The sequence below is a fragment of the Rhinichthys klamathensis genome, unplaced genomic scaffold (genome assembly GCF_029890125.1).
Source record: "Rhinichthys klamathensis goyatoka isolate OS25496 unplaced genomic scaffold, OSU_Roscu_1.1 h1tg000004l_1, whole genome shotgun sequence".
Lineage (NCBI taxonomy): Eukaryota > Metazoa > Chordata > Actinopteri > Cypriniformes > Leuciscidae > Rhinichthys > Rhinichthys klamathensis.
This window is the reverse complement of record NW_026606557.1, coordinates 959036-975693: the sequence shown is the minus strand read 5'-3', so window position 1 is coordinate 975693 and position 16658 is coordinate 959036. Positions and strand designations below refer to the sequence as shown.

Here is a 16658-nt window from a genome sequence, read left to right as displayed (position 1 = left end):
TCTTGTGACTTGTGACTTCAATATTAAAATTGTCCAAATTCCACCAGCAAGTTTCTGCTATAGTTTGCAACACCACTATAGGTTCATGCTATAGATAATACATTTGTGAATATTTTGAATAAAAAAGGAAAAATTACATAAAAGCAGATCATCATTCATTCAGCGCTGTGTTGTGGTTGCGCTCTGTCACGTGACAAGCAATGACGCATCACCATGGAAACATTAAAGTGACAGGTTCTTACAGTTTTTCTCGATTGCTTAAACACTATAACCAGGCTTTTGAACTAAAATTTCAAAACCATAATGCCATTTATCAAAAAGCACACCCATTTCACTGAACTATGAACACTATTCCCCTGTTTTGACACATTAGTCAGATTTGTTGAACTGTCACAGCAAAACTCTACACACAAATCCCTTCATTTCTCATTGCCTACACCACATGGTCATTTAGAAAGCACTAGCATTCAAAATTGTTCACTCAAGTCAGCACAGCTTCAGCTCAGTTAGCACACAATTACCCAGGTGAAAACACTAAGAGTCAAAATTGAACACACATCAGTCAGATCCTTCAATAGATAAAAGCTTATACAATCTTTTATAAAAGATAAAAATTAGTTTACTGAGTTTTGGAACAATGGATCCACAGGAAATTAAGCAATAGGTCGAGGAGGATGAGGAGGAGGATGAGGAGGAGGAGGAGGGAGAGGAAGAGGAGGAGGAGGAGAAGAAGAAGGAGGAGGAGGAGGAGGAAGGGCAAGGGCAAGAAGACAAGCAGTCTCGGATGAAATTCAAGCCACTTTAGTTGGCCATGTCCTTGTCCATGGTATGACTATATAAGGGAGGCTGGGCAACGAGTACAGCCAAATTTGAGTCGCTTCACCGTCGCCTCCATCATCAGAACCTTCAGGGAGGTGTGGTGGCAAACACATTTCTATCACTGAATAAGAGACAAACATTTCCAATTGTCTTTGATGAGGTTTATGTTCTTGCAAGAAAAGGCCAGCAGTCGTACAGTCACACAGAGCGGCTGCAGAGTGTGACAGTGAAGGGAGGGCATCCTTTCTCCTTTATAGTCTTGACTCCCAGAATGTTATCTTTCTAGGCCAATGATGGTATTTCAACCATATGTGGAACATTCTTAGACTTGTTCATCATATTGTATCCTTGAGTGGAGGCATGTACCAACACTCTTTACCATTCCAATACAATTCCATATTTGAATAAGGTTTGTGTGTGCTCTTTTACTGTCATATGATGCTCACACACATCTTACATAAGAGTAGGAGAGAGTAAAAAAGCAAGCAACATGACTTACCAGTTTTGGAAATGTTGTTTTGAATTTATAGCACCAGTGTGTAAGACTATGTTGTAGTGTGTGTATTTTTGAGGGCTTGTGTGTCCTGTCTGAGGGCAACGTTTGGTTTTTTAGCAAGAGTGAATGGTTTTGAGTGTAGAGCTTCATTTTGACCTGAAAATAGGATGTTTGGGGAATTGGGTGAGACGTTATGGGTTTGTGTTTACTGTTTTGAGAATACGAGGCATAGTTTCAAGAAATGTGTTTAAGCAATCGAGAAAAACTGTAATAAAGGTCGCCTTGAAAAACAGACAGGTCAGCAAGAGTTTTTTTTAACTAACGTGTGAAAGGGTTAACTAAAATATTATTAATTTAGCTTAATTTTCACAAAAATAAGAAAACGTGAAAATGTAATTGTCAAAATGTGATTTTTAAATGGCAGATTTTTTCAGTAAAATCCCGTTTACATTCATGTTGATCTGAGGGGGCGGGAGAGTCCTGTGTCCCCCGTGGCGCCGGCCCTGATCATATATACACCTCAACTCATTTTATGCAACCAAAAAGGTACGAGAGGCTGTGTCTGCTGTATCGTGAATAAGTCACGGCTGAAGGGCGTTATTAGGCACGACGCAAAGCGGATTATTTTCACGATAATATGGTTTAATAAAGTGCCTGCAACCCCTTCAGCCATGACTTGTTCACGATAATATGGTTTAAAAAAAGGCCAATTAAACGATATCCAATTAAACAATCTAGTAAAACCCACACAGTCATTTTTAACTGTATAATGCATGTTCTCTGTCTCAACATACAGCCCTGAATCAAACCTCTCATGTAGCAGGAATAGAAGCAGAAGACGGCCTGTAAAATGAGTGTGTGTGAGGAGAAAGAGGAGAAGGCTTCTGTTCACACTCAGAGAGCAGCATCTCCAGAGTTCAGCTGTGTTTCTATGAAGAGTAACAACTCCATTGGTCTGCCGCCTGATCTCAGTGATGGACCTGCTGTGACCTCTGACCCTGTGTGAGTAGTGGAAGTGAAATTATTGAATAGAGCTCGGGCGTAGACGTTATTGAACTGTGCATTGTGGGTAACGGCGACCATTTTAGAGGGCAACGCAAAGGCCGGTTTGGAATAAGGTAATAGCGTAGCCGGCTGGTCTCCACCAGCACCGAGAAAGAGTTATGGACTGTAGGGTTGCCAACTGTTGCCAACTAAATTAGCCGGGACGTCCCGTATTTTGGGACTAATTTATTTGTCCCGTACGGCACCTCGCTTGTCCCGATTAAATAGACTGCTACGCTGATCTAACCACTAACTGATACAACAGCAACACGACACTTGAGAATGGTCACAACACCGGTCATCATCCAATCACAGCCCACACTCACGCGCATCAGACCATACGAATAACAATCTCTAAATGCCAACGCCCACATCAGCTGGATAAAACATCCAGTTTAATAAGAATCTTGTAATTTACCTCGTCTTGCTGCGCTGTGAGGAATAATACTATCGTAATAATCCTGTAAAAGTTACCTCAGAAGTGCTGGTAGTTTCATTTCGAGGAGCAATGGATTCAGCTGATGTAGTAAGTTATTTATTCTTAACCCTCTGTTTAGTGTGAGAAAGCTTTATGCGAGGAGGCGTGATCTCTCATTAATATGTATGGCATTTCACACCTGAGAAAGACAAAGACCCTCCCATAATGGCACTATTAGGTGCTATCAGGCCATATCAGTATGAGGAGCCTTGCACAAAGAATGAGGATATTTAAAAAAGAATGGCTTTTAGATTGTTTGGATTTATTTACAACACAACATAATCCAAAGATACACAACAAAGGACAAAAAAAACACATTAGTAAACACACTGATCTAAAGACAGAGGCTTGAACAGTCACACAACATTGTCCCATTCCTGAAACATAGTAGGCTACATACCTGTCATTTTCAAGGTGTTTGATTTTCATTTTACCATGTTCATGTGCAGTCTCCTGTGAATGTTGAAGTCAGCAGGACTCATCAGTGGCATCTCATCCCTGTAAAAAATAAAATAAACACCTGTGAACATGCTGATATCAAGAGAAACTATATGGCTGCACGACTTTGGGCATGCATTGTAGAGCCCGACCGATATATCGGCGGGCCGATATTATGGCCCTATTTTAGGCATTTTCCTAACTATCGGTATCGGCATTTATAATGGCCGATAAATGAATATTTAAAAAAATGCGGGTGCGGTGATTCATGTAAGGGTGGCGCTGCCAATAAAGCACCTAAAAGCTGTCACAAGAACTGGCAAAAGTAATGATTATGAATACAACAAATATAGCAAGGAGACATTTTATTTGTTTATTAATAAACAAGTGCTTTCAGTCAGTGTCAGCCAAAGATGAAGTTGACGATGCTGACTCGCGATCTTCAGTGAAGGCGTGCGTGCCAGAGAGAAATGCACATTTCATACGATTACAAGAGTCTGTCTGTCTTTCGTTTTAAATTGTTCTGCTTAAAAGTAGACATTTCAATATAGATATATTTCAATTCTCAGGTCTATACGCTGAGTTTCGGTTCATGAGATGAGCTCCAGTTCACCCGCAGGCGCCTCCGTGTCGAGATTATCTATCGTCTGCTATATTTACTTCTTATAAATTAAATCCAGGCAAATGGTTGATGAAACATTGATTAAAATTAAGATACAATTAATACAAAACGAAATTCACTTTGAAACGAAAGGTTTTGTGCTTTCTGTTTGATGTCTATGTGAAAGTTTCAAAGCATTAGTGCCGCTTTCAGAGCGCTCACGTCCGTAGTGCTGAACTGTCGCGTCTGTAACGTTGTTTTTTCCTCATAAATGCTAACACGAAAAATAAAATAAAATAAAATGAATATTTTATGTACCCTGTGGAGACTGAGAGGCAACTCTTCTTCATCCGGTGGGTAGTAGCCTACTTGTGATTTGCGCAGTGTAATTCACAGAATTGATTTCTCTGCTACAAGCCTCTGTCACGTATTGTGTGAGCTTGTGACTATTGCAAGCGCGCAGCTGAGAAGTCCTGATTATATTGTCTGCTATATTTAGGCCTATACTTCTTATTTATTAAGGCAATTGGTTGATGAAACATTGATTAAAATGCGTGGCGCGAGCGATCTCCGACAGTAAACTGATTATGCTTTGTCTAGGGTAAACAAAGGGTAAACAGCTGTTGCGACGCGAGCAATAACGGCCGTGTCCGGTGTAGACACCGTGTTAAAGCTCATTCTGCCTGATAACGCTACGTTACAACATCAAGCAATATTCCAAAAATGTATATAATTATAACACTTTATATAGGCCCATTTTGCATTAAGAGTAGCCTAGTTTCACGTTTAGTAGCCTACATTTTGCTTACTAATTATTTAAAATAGTATAAAAGTACTGTACATATGTAATTAAAAACGTTTTCATTATGATATTATTAATTTTACTTTAGTAAAAAGATCTGAGTTCTTCCTCCACTGGTAGAGATTAGAGGAATTAAGAGTAAAAATAGAAGATAATAAGGTTTTGTCAGTGACACTTTTGATATATTTATTGATACAAGTTATGACTAAATTAAAAGACAAAGTCGTTAGTGAAGATTATGCAACAGTATTTAGAATATAATATAATATAACATGCAATGCAAACTAGTTTGGTTACAGCTCAGCTGTATAATTGTCATTCTATCATTCCCCCTGCCTCCATTACATATCTGTGTCACACAAGTGTTTGATTACCACATTTGAGTGATCATTGCAAAACATGTTTATAAAATATATTTATTCTGTTTATAGCTACTGTGTAAAGTACCCATCAAAAGTTTGTACACACCAATAGGAAAGTGTCCAAACTTTTGACTGGTATACTGTACTATAATACACATAAATAATATTGCTACTGTATTATACACATAAATAATATCGGCCGATATATCGGTATCGGGCTTTTTTTACTCCCTAATATCGGTATCGGTATCGGCCCCCAAAAATCCATATCGGTCGGGCTCTAATGCATTGTAGATTTTTCTCGTTAAAATTGCTTTTTAATTATATATATATACACACACACACACACACACACACACTGCTTAGAATAAGTGAACACACCCATGCTAAAGTTAACTAAAAAGAGGAATAAAAAATCTTAATGCCTTAATTTAAAAAATGAGGAAAACTCCAACCTTTAGGGACATGAATAATGTCCCTGAATTCTTTGTGAATGAATAATGTATCGCAAATATTAAATGTTCACCATATAGACATGGTTTTATTTCAGTTAGTTAATAATAATAACAATAGCCTAGCATGCGGCCTATAAATCGTTAAAAAGGAAAACTTCAGTACACTAGAAAAAAAATATATGGATACGTTTACTTCAAATGTTTCCATTCGTTACAAACACAGTATTTAATAATAATAATAATAATAAAAAGTTTAATTTATATAGCGCCTTTCCCAAGCTCAAGGACGCTTCACAATGACAGTAGATAAGCAGTTTACACATAAACGGACAATGGACATTTGCCCAGTCCAAGTAATGAGCGATTGCAGTTGCAAGTCGCATTACATTTGCAATACAAACATAAAAACAAAGACAACAAACATTAATTATTAATTACAGACAGTTAACATTGTGACTGTTATGTCAAATTAACATTTTCATGACTGAAATACTGGTTAAACAAATGTGTTTTGAGTTTATGCTTAAATTCGTGCAACGTGGTTGTTGTCCTGAGAGCCAACGGAAGAGAGTTCCATAACTTAGGGGCTATAACAGAGAAAGACCTGCCACCCATAGACGATAGACGAAATCTCCGCTCACATAGGAGATCACAGCCAGAAGATCGGAGAGTTCGAGGGGGATTATAAGGAGAAAGTAAGTCAGAGAGATAGGCTGGAGCAAGACCATTGAGTGACTTAAAGGTAAGCAGAAGAATTTTGTAAGTAATGCGGGATGACACGGACACATGACATTTAACAGTAAACATGTTTCTAAACATTATAATATTCACCACATTAGAGTAAACACTGATATTAGCCTAACATAAAGCTGTGTTTTATTAAACATAAAAACATCCTCGTGTTGTACATGACAAATACTTTTCCTGCCTGTCTAGGCTATAGTTCATATTTCAACATGTTTCTGTCGATTTCATAAATTTTAGTCTAGCAACAGTTCAACTGGAATGTCAAGTGTATGCAACAATAACTCTAACTAATATAATTCATAAAACATTTCTTACCTTACATCTTTCTTGTCTTCAAATCGCGTTCTTCTTCTGATGTAACTAAATCCAATGTAAGCTCACTACGTGTCCGAACTCGACGAAAAGCAAATGACTGATGAAGTTTGGTGCTTTGTTTTTGAGGTAATGAGCGCGCTTCATGGAGATTTGCATATCAGTCTCTTTTGCGGGCATGGGCGTGGTCAAATTAAAAATAATGAGCAAGCGTTTAAGAAACTGGAAATCTTGTTAGTTTTATACAAATTACTTAAACAGAGAAAATTTGTTTTCGTTTTGAATCAGATCATTTAAAAGTACAAACTTAAATGATTATAAAGATATACATTTCAGGCCTGGGTGAATAGTATTAGCTGACTTTTGTTTAAGTTTAAGAGACGTGCTCCAGAAAAAAAGTTCACAGAGAAGGGGAGGCAGAACGCACACCCTGTTTATTTTCTGTATTTTACAAAAGCACAATATTTTATTTCGATTGTATGTGGGCACATAAAAAAGAAGACATTTAACAGTTTATTTTCTCATATTTCTTAACTCTATATGACCAGAAATGATGGTGGTACTTTAAGTCTATTTTTCTGCCATGTGGAAAAAAACGAGCAAAGCGCACGGGTGCGTTCTTGGTCCCCAGAGGGTTAAATGCTTTGTTCTAATCGCGTTATTGAATAGTGTCTGTAAACTGCAGAAAGACTGTTTAAATATGAATTGCGTGTCTGTGTGTGAATGAATGAATGTCAATGTCACCTTTATTTATATAGCACTATTCAAACAACACAAGTTGACCAATGTGCTTTACATTCTCACAGAAAAATAGAAAGAGAAACATACTACAATAGTAATAAAAAAAATAAAAACATTTAAGACGAAAAAGGCATGGCAAACAGATATGTCTTAAGTTGTACTTTAAAAACATGTACAGAGTCAGACGCGCACAGACTGAATGGCACAGACACGCGCGCGATGTTGTTTACTACAGATGTACATTGCATCTGTGCGTTCATTCACTCTCGCTCCTACATTAGTAAACATTATTTTTACATGAACACATCCAAACTATATTGCTATACTGCCCTACAAAGCCAAAAGGCAGTAACTGCATTTTTGGTCAAAAATGAGTTAATGTCATTTTTGGGATATTAAAGACCTCCTTTATCATGTGGATAAATATCTATACTCAATTTGACTGTTTTTTCGAAAAAATAGAGGGTTGTGTTCACAGTAACTCCCAAAACCATACAAGCAACCATGGCAGAAAGCGGTAACTGCAGTTACCATTCTTTGGCTTTGATCTTCGACGCAAAAGTCCAGTTACGTACTCTGCCTTTGTTAAGCCATTCATAAAAGAGATGTTACGGTGCCACCTTGCAGTTACGATGATCTGCCTTTGTTTTACTGTCCATAAAAATTTGCCGCGTTTCAGTTACTGTCCATAATTGTCACTAAATCACTTACTTCTACACTTCTACACACATAAAAAACGAGCTGTCAAATGTGTTGAGTGGTTGTTTTATCAAGTGTTGTGAGCATTTAACCGCTTCATTTGAGAAAAACTTTCGTCATGTCATAAACAGAAACTCAAAGGTCTTCACGGCAACCCGTCAAAATAAAAGTTCGGTTTAACTTGACAGAAATATATTACTGTTGTACAGTAGAATTTAGAAACGTCTCAATGTAATAATAATAACACTAATACAAATAAATTAAGATTAAAACTTAATTTTTATTCAATGTTTTAATTTTAACAGTAAAGCTCATTGTGCAGCATGTTGTTTAACCAAAAATGTTTGTTTAATTTCATATGATTAAAAGATGTAATGTAATTTAAGGTGTTGAAGAAGACACCGAAGTTGAGCCAGATGGCTGAAATTCAGCTACGGCATGGGTCCAGGAGCCTCTTCTTTAAGCACAGCCACAGAGACTGTGACTTCACTGAACTGGACTTCCTCCTGGCCAAGTTTGATCTCAAGATGCCCTCTCCCCTGAGGCCACATGACCGGGGCATTGAGGAGACAAAGAAAGAAGACATTTTAAAAAAACTTTGTCCTCTTATGCCCCCCAACAGAAGGTCTTTCTGGCTCTCACTTCTTGTGGAGGAGTGATGTTTATGGAGGAGGTAGTTATGCAGGTTGTTGCCCACCGTTGTTTGCAGGTTGTTGCCCACCGTTGTTTTTATCTCTATACATGAATTTCAAACCATCCATTAATAAATTTATATATTTGCGTTCTCTTTCAAATAAATGATTGTTTTTAATTATCAGAGATAGTTGTTGTATTTATTCACACTGTACACTCTTGTGTCACCTATCTGTTGGTTTTGCTGCACACAAAATTGAAGTTTTTTAGTTTATGCATTGACTCCAACTGAATGCACTCCCAGCACTGGATAGCAACAACGACATGTCTAAGTATTTGTGTGTCATCTAAAACAAATGCCATGATCATTAGACTTTAATGAAGGTGATCAGTTAATTATCTTCTAAATGGTGGTAAGCAAATATTGATTATATGTCAGTTACTGCCTTTTGCCTTTGCACGACTCCTTATTTTTTAGTAAATAATACAAAGGCAGAGTACAGTATCTGACAAATAAGGGTCAAAGGTCAACTTTGAGCACAAGATTTTTTATATACACACATTTCTTCATCTGGGCAACAAGTCACCAGATTTTCATTGCTCTACCTATAATACATTTGTGTGGACAAAACAAAAAACTTTAAAGTCATTTTTCTCAGTTTGACACTCTGGTCAGTTACTGCCTTTTGGCTTTGTAGGGCAGTATAGCCTACTAAAATTTTTGTTCTAATCGCGATATAGAATAGTGTCTGTAATGACAACATTTTGTTGACTAGTTTTGGATAGATTATACAGTTTTTACTCTAAAATAGACATCAAATAAGCTTTTGTTAGACTAAACTGTTATACAGTTTCTGCTCATATGTTAAATATATTGTATGTTATGTCAAAAATAAACTAATAAACTGTTCCAATAGTGTTTGTTCCAATGCAAAGCTATATAAAAATAATGAATCCTTAACTTTGAAATATGTATGCTAAAATGTATTGGCCTACTTTAAAAAATAATACTTATATATATATATATATATATATAATGTTGCTATGTATGTGTGTGTGTATATATATATATATATATATATATATATATATATATATATATATGTGTGTATATATATATATATATATTGTCCTTGCATTTCTCACCTGAGTGAAAGGCTCATTATGCGGGTCTTTGTCTTCTCAGGTGTGAACCACCTAATTATTCATGACAAGGGTTGGGCCGTTCTGTTTTTCGGCCCCAATGTTTTTCACAATTTAAAACAATCTATTGTTTTATGTGAATGATTAGGCAGGATGATTTTCAGATCATTTTGAAGCAAAAACTCTAGGCGACAACATCCATTAGTCAAAAGTATTTTGGACTCATATTTAGTATGTGTTTTGTGGCCTTATTTCAGAAACTTTCATTTTTAGTTTTATAGTTTTTTTCAATAACCATGCATAAACAATATTCTCTCAAAAATACAAACATGTACATAGCCTACATGTTGCTTACATATAATGGTAGCCCTGTTTGTGCTAAATAGAGTGTAATTAATGTGCCATTAATATGTTTATAAGCAACTGAAAAAAGGCACAATGTCAGGGCATGTCAAAACATCTCAAGGACCCCAAAAACACCTTAGACCCCAGCCTCCCTCCTCTCCCATTTGTTTTCAGCTTTTTTGCAGGTACTCCAATGCCATCTCTCTCTTGTTCGTCCACCCTTTGGATGCTGCTGTTCTTCTTCGTGTGATTTTTTTATAGAAAGATTAAAAATACGGGAAAATATTAAAACGGGATGATAGCCAGATAGCAAGGTAAAATACGGGACAATCCCGGGAAAAACGCGAGGGTGGACAGTTCTGCGTTACACCCCTTTAAAATATTTTTCTCCTAATTCGTTGTTGAAATTTAATCATTTATACACAGTGGCTGTCAACGCAAAAGGTTCTCGAGGGAACGCAAAAGATTTGAAAATTTTTTTTCTCCCATCCCAAATTTGTTCCACCACCATGCACCATTGTTTAGGGGCTCTGTAGTTGCTGTTGTTTACAGGTGTTAATTTAATGTAGAAGACAGATAAACTTTAAAGAAGCAATATGAAATATTATTTTCTTTTTCTCCGTATCATCAGCAAGAAGAGAAAGAGAGCAGCATCTTCGATATCTAGCTGTGTGTCTATGAAGAGTAACAACTCCATTGGCCTGCCGCCTGATCTCAGTGATGGACCTGCTGTGACCTCTGACCCTGTGTGAGTATCATGTGCAACTCTGTATTTCAGTCCCCTGAATTCAGAAATTGAGAAGTTCCCTTTGACCCTGTCTGAGTGTAATCATGTAGGGTGGGACATTTAACACAAAAAAACAAGAATGCACAGAAAAACTACAAAAACACCCAGTGGTTTACTGATCAAATGGTGTCTGTCTTTAAATTAATTCAACTACAACTAAAAGTTTCTTAAGGATAAAATAAACATATCTGCTAATGCTGTAAACTATATAGGGATCCCTTACTTGCACATTACTATAATATCAAAGGTTAACAACAGAGCCCAAACTATTAGCCTAAATTCAGTTGCTATTTATTTTTAGATATAAAAAACAACACTTAAATAACACATTGTATGTAAACTGCAGATTTTATAAGGCAGTTTTTACAGTAACTTCTAAATCTAGTTATAAAATGATAGAGCTGTGAATAGACAGTGAATCGATTTGATTCATGATTCATAGGTTTTTGATTCAAGAATGATTCGATTCGAGACGATTCACATAAAAATTTGATGCGCTTTGATTAATTAAATTCGATTCAGCATTATTTAAATACATTCATAGGATTATTTAAATGTTTCCCCCAATGTGTTTTTGCATTAATTTCTAAATCTAATTATAAAATTATAGGGCTGTACATCTTTGGATAGACAGCGAATCGATTTGATTCACGAATCGAGAACGAGGGGGGGGGGGGGGGGGGGGTTTGAGGGGGAGAAAGGGGGGCATTTTTTCCAAACAAAATTATTACATTTGTCTTGCCTAAATGTTTGCGCTCATTGCATTTTTACAATGGGGTAATAGCCTATTGTGGTTAAGAATTTACACATCACAAGGAAGCTTGATTTAAATTGTTTAATTAAATTGAAAAAAGTAGCACAAATAAATACAATAGAATAAAGATACAAATAAAGACAATTAAAGAGAAAAGTTTTTGAATAGGTCTAACACTATAGTATTCATATACAGATACTGAATAAAGTAATCAAATGGAAAATAACACTGGGTAGTATTTTAGTCCTGAATAAATTAAATACATAGGCTGTTAATCCTGATTCCTTTAACTTAAAGCCATCTTTTGTTGTTTTGACAACAAAATTAATGACAGACACATATGACTGCCGTCACTTTAAGAGCTAGTGCACAGATCCTGTGTTCATTATACTGGCATGCGTTTTATGCTTATTAAAGACAAAACCGACTATATTTAGAGTATAGCCTACTCACAAAGACCGAAATTGACAATTTTGCGTGTTAAAGCAATATAATCCGCGAAAAATAGTTACTAGCCAGCCAGCTGTTTTTGAGGCGGATTTTCTATGAATGTGCGCATAGAAAATAATCTCAGAGAGCGCGCGAGCACTGATTAGTTTAAAATCGCTTGAATGTTTAAACTGGTAAGACTTAAAAAGACTTCAGTCACGATGCACTGCTGGCCCGATTGTGCAAGTGAATATTCCGTCATGTCCCGACCTTACAGTCTGGTCCCGACTCCAAAACGCGAGTGTGTATTATCTAGTGCTGCCACTAACGACTAATTTTCTAACGACTAATCTTTCGACTAATTTTTCGATTAGTCGACTAATCTAAACGACTAATTAAAAAAAAAAACATTGTTTGTCATTTCGTTGTGTCCATTTTATTTTGAACTGAAGGGCCAAAATATAAAATGTCACCTGTTGAAAAACATTATGTATTAACAATCTAAGCATAAGTATCTGCATTTCCATACCAGTCAGAGTCCTAATCTAATCCTCTATTAACAAACATGCATGTATTCATTACTTAAATTAGCTCTTTGTTCTGCCTTAAATTAATACATTAGCTTACTGTACATATGTACATTTCTGAAATGCATAACTGAAAACATCACTGTGAATTGTAGGCTAAAGTAGATGCACTCATGCATTTTAGGTAAAGCTGCTTTGAAACAATATGTATTGTGAAAAGCGCTATACAAATAAATTGGAATTGAATTGAAAGAGTCTGGACTAGCCTACTACGCTTAGCTCTGCCTTATAATAAATCGCGCTGAAAGCAGGCAGGCACGCAGATATGCAGCTCTCGTTTACACTTGCGTGCATGCCGGGCCCGTGCCGCGGTTCGCGTGAATGTGAAAGCAACACGGACTCGGGTGCGCGTTTTAGCTGATTATGTATTTAGTTAAATAAAACACTTGTAAGGGATGATAGTGTTGATGATTTACCTTGGATACGAGCGAGAGCGAGTCTGCAGTGTATTCGCGCTTAGCTCGTGGAATCAGGGCAACACATTTGGAAAAGTGTCTCCTCAAAAAAGCCCATTTGCAAGCAGCAGAAGGCCACCTTATACGACACACGCACCTGTGTTGTTCACTCAGCTGCGCATAATAGCACAGAATTAATTAAAATATATATATATTGACCCGCGTTCTGTTTTCTATCATGCACCGTGTACGTTTGAGATTGCGTAAGATGCACGCAAACATACCAGGGTTCGGTAGAATTAAGTTGAGTGTGAAACCAGACCAATGCTGCGGGGGCGCCGGGAACAATCGCGCGCGGGCTCGGACCGCAGCAAACGAGCCCAGTGTGAAAGCACCGTCACCTGCCTCCGCAATTTTTCTTATCAAAGCAGTGAAGGCGGGGGAGGGGGAAGGAAGAGGATGGCAGATTAACCAGAAGGGCGCGCACATCGCACAGACTGGTGTGTGGAGGTGAATTACAGTGAGCCGTTTGAGATGGGAGACCAAAAATAAATAGGCTATGCGGTCAATAGTAAAACGACACGTCGACTAAAAAAATTGGCGTCGACTAATTTGCATGGTCGATTAAGTCGACTAATCGCGGCAGCACTAGTATTATCGCCGCAGCGCTTGATGCCTGCCTTGCACAAAACATTATGAGAAGAGATAGAAGACGCGCGGCACCGCTTGAACACTCACGCTGTTTGTGAAATTGCGTCTGGAAGATAGTTGTTAAAAGAATGATTTGATTTTATTATCTGTGTGGATTACAATTGCGGGAATTTCCCGCATTATAAATGGGAGACCTGCGGGAATGATTAGAATTATGCGCAATACCCGCAATCCCGCGCCGAAATTCAAGCCCTGGTTCTGGGCAGGAAGGATAACTCTGGGAGTTGGAAGGGGTGTGATCGCGATTCTGCATTCTCACATCGCGATACAGGATCGTGGACCTGAGTATCGCGATTTCGATTTTATATCGCGTATCGTTACAGCCCTAGTAAACTGTGATCACATGAAACTGAAATAAAAAAAATATTCTAGTTGTTTTAATTAAATGCAAACTAGGTAAACACATTGCAGTTCGGACAGCTTTACATATAGGTTTTCTGCATTACCCATATTGCAAATGGGCATTTCAAGGAACTTTGTTGTCACCTCCAGATTGGACTCATCATAATTCTTGCAAGGATGCCAATTTTTTTGTCGGTTTTTCTGTTGTTTGATTTATCGCACAACAATGAAAAAGGCTGAGATTTACATAACCTTGCTACGTCCTCATCAAGTTCCACTGCCATGGCACGTGTTAAGCAAAAGTGTCCAGTTACTTTAGGCCTTCAGTCCATGAAATCCATCATTATCAAGGATTCGATTAGATTGTCCTATTCATTTTGAAGCAACATATTTTTGAAGTCTATATCTTACCTCTGATGAGTTGAGTGGCTTTCGTTTTCCCCACCGAGTACTTCCGAGCGATGGCAGAGTCAGGGAACATGTCTGCTACACTACGGTTTAAATCATTGCAAAAACTTAAGGCCACATTATTTTTAGCGCAAAGCATTGACATTTTCACCTCAGCTTTGGTCACTTGATCAGCCTCAGAAATGTTTGTAGTTTCAGTTGCAGTCATTGGCTGGGCATGATTTTGCGCCTCTTGGGCGCACATGTACTTTGCAGATTTTTCATGTTGGCTCACATCACTTTTCTCTCCATGTGATACACTAAAATCCGAGCAGCAAATTTTACAAAAAGCATGACGTTTCCCGATGTTGCTCTTTGTGAAGTACAGGTAAGCCTCCCTCCTCTCCCATTTGTTAAGATACTTTCACAACGTTTTGGGCTTTTTTGCAGGTACTACAATGCCATCTCTCTCATGTTCGTCCATTCCTCGGGATGCTGCTGTTCTTCTTCTCGTGATTTTTTTCCCTCCAAACTACTTCAGCGGAAATCCCGCCCTGCAGCTGATTCTAAAGATTGTATTGCTCATGTGAATCAGAGTACTGATTGCCTACACCAAACACTGATCCCTAAACCTACCCGTCTTTGTAACCGTAACCAATGAAATTAGCTGCAGGGCGGGATTTCTTCTTAACCGGTTTTCGCCCAGTGGGATATTTTTATTTAATTTTTTTATAGAAAGATTAAAAATACAGGAAAATATTTAAACAGGATGATAGCGGGGATAGCAAGGTAAAATACGGGAGAATACCGGGAAAAACGGGAGTGTTGATTGTTCTGCGTTACACCCCTATAAAATAGTTTTTACTCCCAATTTGTTGTTGAAATATAATCATTTATACACAGTGGCTGTCAACGCAAAAGTGTCTCGAGGGAACGCAAAAAATGTGAAAAATATTTTTCTCCCATCCCAAATTTTTTCCACCACCACGCACCTTTGTTTAGGGGCTCTGTAGTTGTTGTTGTTTACAGGTGTTAATTTAATGTAGAAGACAGATAAACTTTAAAGAAGCAATATGAAATATATAATTTTCTTTTTCTCCGTATCATCAGCAAGAAGAGAAAGAGAGCAGCATCTTCGATATCTAGCTGTGTGTCTATGAAGAGTAACAACTCCATTGGTCTGCCGCCTGATCTTAGTGATGGACCTGCTGTGACCTCTGACCCTGTGTGAGTATCATGTGCAACCCTGTATTTCAGACCCCTGAATTCAGAAATTGAGAAGTGCCCTTTGACCCTCTCTGAGTGTAATCATGTAGGGTGGGACATTTAACACAAAAAACAAGAATGTACAGAAATATTACAAAAAACAGTGGTTTACTGATCATATGGTGTCTGTCTTTAAATTAATTCAATACTGTGTTTGACCCCCTTTCGCCTTCAGAACTGCCTTAATTCTACGTGGCATTGATTCAACTAGGTGCTGAAAGCATTCTTTAGAAATGTTGGCCCATATTGATAGGATAGTATCTTGCAGTTGATGGAGATTTGTGGGATGCACATCCAGGGCACTGGATGCACTCCCGTTCCACCACATCCCAAAGATGCTCTATTGGGTTGAGATCTGGTGACTGTGGGGGCCATTTTAGTACAGTGAACTCATTGTCATTTTCAAGAAACCAATTTGAAATGATTCGAGCTTTGTGACATGGTGCGTTATCCTGCTGGAAGTAGCCATCAGAGGATGGGTACATGGTGGCCATAAAGGGATGGACATGGTCAGAAACAATGCTCAGGTAGGCTGTGGCATTTAAACGATGCCCAATTGGCACTAAGGGGCCTAAAGTGTGCCAAGAAAACATCCCCCACACCATTACACCACCACCACCAGCCTGCACAGTGGTAACAAGGCATGATGGATCCATGTTCTCATTCTGTTTATGCCAAATTCTGACTCTACCATCTGGATGTCTCAACAGAAATCATGACTCATCAGACCAGGCAACATTTTTCCAGTCTTCAACTGTCCAATTTTGGTGAGCTCTTGCAAATTGTAGCCTCTTTTTCCTATTTGTAGTGGAGATGAGTGGTACCCGGTGGGGTCTTCTGCTGTTGTAGCCCATCCGCCTCAAGGTTGTGAGTGTTGTGGCTTCA

General features: G+C 37.9%; 1 protein-coding gene across 1 annotated transcript in view; it reads left to right on the top strand.

Annotated features, from left to right (window-relative positions):
* Positions 1-2126: 2126 nt before the first annotated feature.
* LOC130085133 (NACHT, LRR and PYD domains-containing protein 3-like) overlaps positions 2127-16658 on the top strand; it is a 47451-nt gene continuing 32919 nt past the window's right edge. The window contains exons 1-3 of the mRNA XM_056250738.1: positions 2127-2317; positions 10747-10863; positions 15618-15732. Of these exons, the coding sequence (XP_056106713.1) occupies positions 2166-2317; positions 10747-10863; positions 15618-15732 (384 nt within the window). The 5' untranslated portion in view covers positions 2127-2165. The remainder of the gene's footprint in view (positions 2318-10746; positions 10864-15617; positions 15733-16658) is intronic.